The following is a 7,691-nucleotide window of genomic DNA, read 5'->3' as shown; positions in this document are numbered from 1 at the left end:
AAAGTTCTAAAAGAAAGAGTTTATTGAGGGCTCTCAGTTCCAGATGATGACTCCATGACCATCATGGCAGGGAGCATGGCAGCAGGCAGGCATGGTGTTCGAGCAGTCACTGAGAGCTAATATCTTGAAACAACAACCATGAAGCAGAGAGAGAGAGAGCGAGAGAGAGAGCTCTCTAACAATGAATGGCTTTCAAACCCCACTACATCTCTTACAACAAGTCCACACCTCCTAATCCCTCCCAAATAGTTCCTCCAGCTGGGGTCTAGGTATTCAAACATGTGACCCTATGAGAGCTATTCTCACTTAAACTTCCACAGACGGCAAAGTGCCAAATAAAATGCAAGGTAACATTTTAACTTGACCATTCCAGTGGCCTGTCTCGAATTCAGGGATGTTCTTCCCTATTGTAGGGAATGAGACTGTTTTATCCCCTGGTCTGTTCCCTGTCATGACCGTTTATAGTAACTGTCAACTTGAATCACCCTGAAGACAAATCTCTAGGCTTATCTGTGGAAGGGCTTCTACACTGGGTTATTTGAGGTGGGACAGCTGGATGTGAGCAGTGCCACTTCATGAGCTAGGGTCTGGCTGGGGCTGGATGAAGAGGAGGACTCAGGTGAGCATCAGTGCTCTCCTGCCTCTGCTCCGTGACTATAAACGTAATGGAACCAGCTGCCTCTCCAGGTCCATCTCTTCGTTCAAGGCCAGCTTTATCTACAAAGTAAATTACAGCTAGCCAGAGGTACATAAGGAGTGCCTTTCCCAAAACAATAAAAATAAATCTCTTCATTAGCAACGGACAGTTACAAATTAGGAGTATAAACTGATAATACTGTAAAACAGTAAAACACAGGGCCGTGTGGCTCAAGGTGTGGGTAGGACCACAAAAGAGATGAGTCTTGAGAAACGTATCTGGAGAAGTGAAAGAAGAAAGAAAGAGTTCTCCATCTAAAGTACAAACAACCATTGGTTTTTATTTCTCTTCTGGTGGGTAAAGGAGTCACAAAAGGTTGTTGATGTGTTTGAAGGATCATGGGAGTGTCAGTCCCCAAAGGATCAAAGCAAGGCTTTCATTAGGAAAAGACTTGTCAGAACAGATAAGATAGGCCTGAGCACCGGGCTCCCGCTGACACAGGAGGTACTGATCTGAATATCATCCAAGATGGTCATGTTCCTCAGGTTGCAGGCAGTCCTGGTTGCACAACCCATGCTGTGTATCTTGACAGGGTATTGGTTTCTTGTTCCTGCTAGTGAAAAGGCCCAAGCATCATTCTTTCTCCCCTCCTCACCTGCATCCTTTGAAAGGAAACTGTGCTCAGAATGGTCCAGAGTCCACAACTCCCGCCTCTGTGTGAGATCATGACACAGCTCCAACTATGTAGAAGCTGGGCCTTCTTGTCCTCTGGCCCCACTGTCTCTTCAGTACAGAAGGAACCTTAAAAGGACTCCTGTGTCTCAAACACAAGACTAACAATGAGGCCTCTGGGTACCCGTTCAGTAGGAGAAGCGTTTAATGCAGGTGAGGATGAAGGCCAGATACAGGGTCTCAATTGTTGACTAAAACCCTTCAGATGGAACCTGTCTTCCCCACCCCTTTTTCTTTCCTTCTCTACCTGAAGGAAAATACTGTGGCTCTCTCACAAGCTGACATCCTTCTGAGAGCTCTGAGCTCCCTCTGAGGATAACTATAGAATGCACAGGACATCTCTTTCCAAGGTAAACTGAGGTAGAAGCCTGTCCCACTTTGAATCATCTTTTGAATTCTGTGACACCCCATTTTCCTCATTCATGTCAACTCATCCAGACAAAGGACCCTTCCCTTGCTTTCCCCAGGACTTCTGTCTGTCCAAATTCTTTCCCCAGGACTTCTGTCTGTCCAAATTCTTTCCAAGTAAAAGTGTAGCTTGTCCCATCGACTCCCGGTCCACCACTTAATCGGCAAAACACCACTGATTCTCCGGCTTCATGAAATTTTCCATATATTGTTCAGGAAAGAGTTGCCAGCCCCTTCCTCTGGCTGTGCGTTCCAGAAAGAAAACTCCTACAGTTGTTTGCCAAGTTCCTGTCTCAATGGCAGGCCCTGTCAGGAGTCATCTAGGAAAGGCTAAGGTTAGTCAATGACTGTCATGAACTTGGCCCGGTTTTTTTTGTTTGGTTTTGTTTAATAAAGCACAGAGAGTTATAAAATAAAGATACAGTACTTATTAAAGCACAGAGAGTTAAAGAGAAAAGAAGCCAGAGGTTTTCAGCCACAGAATAAACAAGAGAGTATTAAGTTTCCAAAAGCTCTCAGCTTCTAGCCCCCAATACAGTTAGAGAGAGTTAGAAGGCTGGAAGTCCTCAGTCTTTTGACCTTCATCCAATGCTGTGTTCCACCTCAGCTCTGACCCCCAAAAGACCAGGGCAAGATCCTTTATAATAAATATATAATTTTCTCTTAATAAAAAAAAATATGTTTTTCTAAATTTAGAGTGACACCAGGTAAAAATTGAAACTCACCAGAAACCACAAGTGAGCTAGGAAACAGAAACTGACAAAGGAACCCAGCACCCTGGAAACACCCTGAGCCAGGCCCACGCACCTGGCCATTCTCAGGTTACAGAGCGACACATACTGAGATATAACAAATGTTTGCTGTTTTCAGTTGCTGCATTTGGCATAATTTGCTACATAGTGATGAATGACTTGCTGTGCCCTTAACAAAACATTCAAGGGAATAACCATACCTCTGCCAGTAACCTCAACACACATCGTCTCCTCCCCCGTGCACTTTAGGGAAACTGGGCTACATCTGCCACGGTCACTGAAGCAGGCAGGACATTCAACACCATTGGGGTCTGAAGATAATGGAGACACTGAATGGAGAGAGAAAAGTTTTCATCTTGGGAAGTAGAAGGAAGAAGCAGCTGAGAACATGTCTATTCACTGCTCATCTAATACAGGTTGTTTTTTCCACAATTCTACCAAAAAACGTTGCAGTGAAGGATGAGCAGGAGGAAAGCACTGGGTGTGAGCGCCATGGAGGACCTCTTGGGAACTCAGAGCCATCCTCACCTTCATCAGTTACTCTGCTCTCCGCCTTGGAGGGAAAATCCTAGATAGTGGGAGAGGATATGTTTTCTAAAAGGACGCTGCTCAAAGGGTGAGGGATGACCCAGGTGTGTTCCACACACACCTATGCTCCCAGCTACTCCAACTTTGGAGGCTGAGGCAGGAGGGCTGCTTGAACTTAGAAGTTGAAGACAAGCTTCCAAAACACAGCAAGACTACTTCTCAACAAAACAAAACTGAACCTGGGGAATTAAATAGGTGAGCAAAGGCTGTTGGGCAGAGGGGCAGAGCAAAGAGTTAAACCTTGAGACGGACATTAGAGAAAATCCCCAAGACCAATCCCTGCCATCTAACCCCCACTCAGTCTACCTCACAGGAGAAGGGCCCATGTGTAATTCAAACCATTTCCAAGGAGCGCTACACACAAAGGAAAGACAAGCATCAGTGCTGTGCCCCAGCACAGTGAGGTGAGCCCTCAGAAAAGCAAAGGAGACACGGGGCAGATAGTGGAGGTACAGAAACAGCTACACTCACCCTTAATGCTCCCTTGGTTACACTGGTCAGTGAAGCAGCACCGACGGTCGTATCTAAATGTCCGACACCTCCCCAGTGTTGCGGAGAATGCTAGCTCAGTACAGCTGTCTTCAGAACAGCCTGACTGCTCAATTGCTTGAGGTACTGTGAAACAAACCGCCCCACCCCGAAAGAATTGTTCTCTTCTGAGACACAGAGAGGATGAAGCATCCAGTGGTAAGGAGTCTGTCCCTTCATTCTCTCTGTCTTTACGTTTCTTTACTCCAAGAGTTCCTCTGTGATTGTCCCTCAGAGAACAAATCAACAGAGGGACAGTTTGGTGCAATGGGAACGGGACCCAGTGGTAGATTGTTCACTTAGCATATATGGTGCCATGAATTTGATCCCTAGCATGGCAAAAAAAAAAAAAAGTGTGGGCTCACTCTTCACTGTCCAGTAGCCCTGTGGGGATGATTTAGGAAACAGAACCAGGGCCTCTCAGCTCTATTCCTAGTGATACATCCAGTATCATCATCCCATCCCCACTACCTCCCAGAAGCCCGCATTCCCAGCTCCATCCTTGAAGGAGCCAAAGGTAAACTAGAAGACTGTGAAACTGAGGATGGGCTTACTTGGGAATTCAAATCCCTGCCGTTGGGAGAAACAACCTTTAGAGGATTCACACGTGCTTGGCTCATGATTGCATTGTTCACCAAAGCATGTTTTTCTTATGCAACCATAACTCTCTGCAAAGAGGAAATAAACATGTTCAGAAAGCTGTCCCAAATCTCTGCAGCTACCGACAACCTTTCCCAGGGGTCAAGGAGCCGTGAATGTGGAAGGGACTCCTGGAGGCTCGAGTGGTCCCTGGAATTCCCCTAAGGCTCCTTATTGCTCAACTCCCACTTTTCCCATCCTTGAAACAAAAGGTGCCCTGCTCCTCTTACCCACAGAGCTGATAGATAAGAGAGAGATGATGCAGCCAGCAAGGAGGCTCTTCAGGACCAAGAACCAGGACATGGTGACGCCCATAAACACTGCACAAGGGACAAGTAAGGACAGTAATCAGGCCCAAGGGGCTCAGCTTTTGTAATCCAGCAACCCAACTGCCAGGAAATACTGTCTGTTCCTGTTTTCATTCATTCATTCACTCACTCATTCATTCATTCATTATTCATTCTACAAGCTAAATTTTATCAAACACTGGCTTTATGCCACATGTGGCCATTTAGAAGCACGCAAAACTGGAAAAGACGCTACATCCATCATGAAGGTAACAAGGCAAGTACCATCCTTCCCTGGGAAGACCTTTGGCTCAGGAAGCATTCTTCTTGCATGGGTCTGGAAGGTACTAGATCTCCTTCCACTGCTGAAGTGTCCGAGTTGGTCAAGAAATTACTCCTCTGGGGAGCAAGTAGAGGCTCTTTATGTGCTAGAAAGTTCTGGGCCATTGTGTTCATTAGCCCTTTAGCTAAGGACACGGATTCACCACTTCCAAAGGCATCATTTCACAAAGAGCTGGCCCCTACCACCATCTGTCACAACCACACACTAGAAATGTTCACCAAGAATTATTCCTGATTTCCTGAGGAGAGAAAATCCAGTGTTCTCAGCTAGAAACAGAGGAGTGTCAATGACAGACTCTCTCTGTCCTCGCTGCTGCTGACTTCTTTCTATACCTAGTAGTCATTCTCTCGAAGGTTAAAACATTATAAATTAATAGAATCGTCACATGCAGCCAAATGCACTAAACTGCAACTGATCTCCCAGAGACAGAGACCATGAGGACAGCTCTTCCTGTGCCTCTGGTTGGCAGAGGAAGGAAGGGAGGGCATATCAAGGCCTCGGAGCCTCTGTGAGCTATGCAGGAGTCTCCTGTGTCCAAAAGTTATGAAATGCAGCTTAGCCATCGTGTGTGTGTATGTCTGGCATTTCCTCAAGAGAAACCCCAGCATTGCTGCAGTAAAGTCCCACCATCCCTTCCTTTCTCCTGGACACATATGCATCTCTGCCTGTGGGGGACCGTGTTTCTCTACATTTTCTTCCTCTTTCTGCCTATTTCTATGCTAAACTCTTGTTAGGACAGAAGCACTACATTTCTTTGCAATGGAGAGATACAATAAGCTAGGGGGACTCACATCCTCTACCTTCCTGCCATCATCCAGATTTCGATCACATACGCTCAGAGTCCAGGACTGTGTGCTGGGTGTGAGGGCAGTGAGGACCTTCCTGGGAACCCAACGTGCTGAGTGTGGAAGAAGGTGGGGGCTGCAGGAAGAGCACCATTGGGGATGTCCAGATGCCTTGGAAGTTGGTGTGTAGAGGTGGAGGAGGAGGGACGCTGGAATTCTGGACAAGGGAAAGGGTCCTGTTGCCCACACTAAATTGACAAGAACTTCAACAGATACAGAAGCATGTCCTTGGAGATGGTTTGCCACACCCCAGATGTCGGCAGGTTAAGATGACCTGATCCCTGATGAGGAATCCATTGTCCATTCCAAAGAGAACTAGCTAGGGAACAACCTACTTTCAAGGCCTGTAAGATGATGACCAGGGCTTGCTGGGCTGATTCCGATGGTCTTTCTAGAATTATGTCACCAGGGCCCCCTTGAATTTGCCAGCCTAGAAAGGAACCCCACCTCCCTGCCTTGTAGAGAGTTATGAGTTTCCTAACAACCTAGCCCCGAGCCACTTACCTTGATATCCTCTGCAGGACAATGTCCAAGGCTGTCCATTTCATTCCTCTCTTACCTGTTCAGATTATTAAAGCTTCTATTTCTGGACCGTATCTCCCTGACCAGCTGAGAAAGCTGGAGGTAGGGAAGGTTCCTGTAATGAAATGTGAGGCCAAGAGGGCAGACTTACAGCAGATGGGATGTGACTTCAGTTAACCTCAGCTGGGCTGTCACCCACTGCCAGTGGCCTGGATTCTACACCACACACCAGTCAGAAATATGCTTGCTCTGTCACTATGAACAGCAACCTGAGGCCACTGTCATTTATCAGTGAAGAACAAAGCACACCACCCCCACTGGCCAGGAACTATCCAATTGTGTGACAATTTCCTACTCCTGGGCCAAGGCATGGTCAAACCTCCATGGTAACAACCAATCAGGTATGTGCTAGCCTATGATCACTGTGCAGAAGCCTATGAGTGCTTTCTGGAGTCCTGGAGGATTCACCATCTTTGTTTTCTATCCCATGTGCATTTGGCTTCAGAATGGTCCCACAGACCCCCCCTCAAGGACTCTCCATCCCATGCTCATTGTTGAGACCAGAAACATCATACTTCAGACTGTGGCAGCCAACGGGGCATCTGCAGAGACCCAGATACCCAGAGATGACAGTCTTTCTAAGGCTGTGGTATCATCCTGTGATCTGACAGCCCTAAGTTACAGGTGAGCCTTTATCCAATGGGAGTCATAAGAAGTCTCTCTCCTCTCCATGGGTCTCCTCACAGAGGAATCTGATACTGGGCCTAGTGTCTGGAAGAGAAGAGGGCTGGGCTTCATCCTAAGAGATATCTGACTTTCAGAACACCGGAGCCAAGCCTGCTGAGAGGCAGGATATAAATTGCAGACTTCAAGATATAACTAGAGTTATTGAAAATCAGAGCTTAGGCTTGACAGCTTTAATCAGCCATGTCTGACACCTATTAATAAAGCCAACCAAACAAGTAAAAATAAAGAACATAAAAACAGAGGTGGATTCAATGTGGCCACACTGGGAAGAGGGACAAAGAGGTTTGGTGACCTACCTCCCAAGACTATCTTTAGGATCCTGACATGAAGTTAATGCTTAAGTATAGAGCCAGCTATGTGCCTATATAAGTAGTCCTGGCCAAATCAGGGAACCCCCCCCCCAATTACTCTCTAGGCTCCAATCTCTCCTGTAAGGCAATTTAGAAAATTATCAAAACTGTGAAATATTTCTATATTTCAGGAGACAGATCTACCTCTGGCTAAGGTCTTTGTCAGCACTAGATTCCTAGGGGACTTTCATTTCCTTGGTGGAAGGGGTGAACCTAAGTATCTCCTTAGAATGTCCTCTTTCCTGCCCAGCAGACCAGTTACACCGGTGTGTGTGTGTGTGTGTGTGTGTGTGTGTGTGTGTGTGTGTGTGTG

The 7,691-nt window shown here is 46.6% G+C and overlaps 1 protein-coding gene across 1 annotated transcript in view; it reads right to left on the bottom strand.

Annotated features, from left to right (window-relative positions):
- Positions 1-952: 952 nt before the first annotated feature.
- Positions 953-7,691, bottom strand: part of LOC114630497 — a 25,206-nt gene continuing 18,467 nt past the window's right edge. Inside the window, exons 6-11 of the mRNA XM_028778734.1 lie at positions 6,433-6,448; positions 4,515-4,604; positions 4,200-4,313; positions 3,589-3,732; positions 2,730-2,858; positions 953-1,250 (exon numbers count right to left, since the gene is read on the bottom strand). Coding sequence (XP_028634567.1) covers positions 1,060-1,250; positions 2,730-2,858; positions 3,589-3,732; positions 4,200-4,313; positions 4,515-4,604; positions 6,433-6,448 — 684 coding nt within the window. The 3' untranslated portion in view covers positions 953-1,059. The remainder of the gene's footprint in view (positions 1,251-2,729; positions 2,859-3,588; positions 3,733-4,199; positions 4,314-4,514; positions 4,605-6,432; positions 6,449-7,691) is intronic.

The sequence above is a fragment of the Grammomys surdaster genome, unplaced genomic scaffold (genome assembly GCF_004785775.1).
Source record: "Grammomys surdaster isolate TR1022 unplaced genomic scaffold, NIH_TR_1.0 340, whole genome shotgun sequence".
NCBI classification, from domain to species: domain Eukaryota; kingdom Metazoa; phylum Chordata; class Mammalia; order Rodentia; family Muridae; genus Grammomys; species Grammomys surdaster.
Note: the sequence above shows the minus strand (reverse complement) of the source record. Positions and strands in the feature narration are given on the sequence as shown.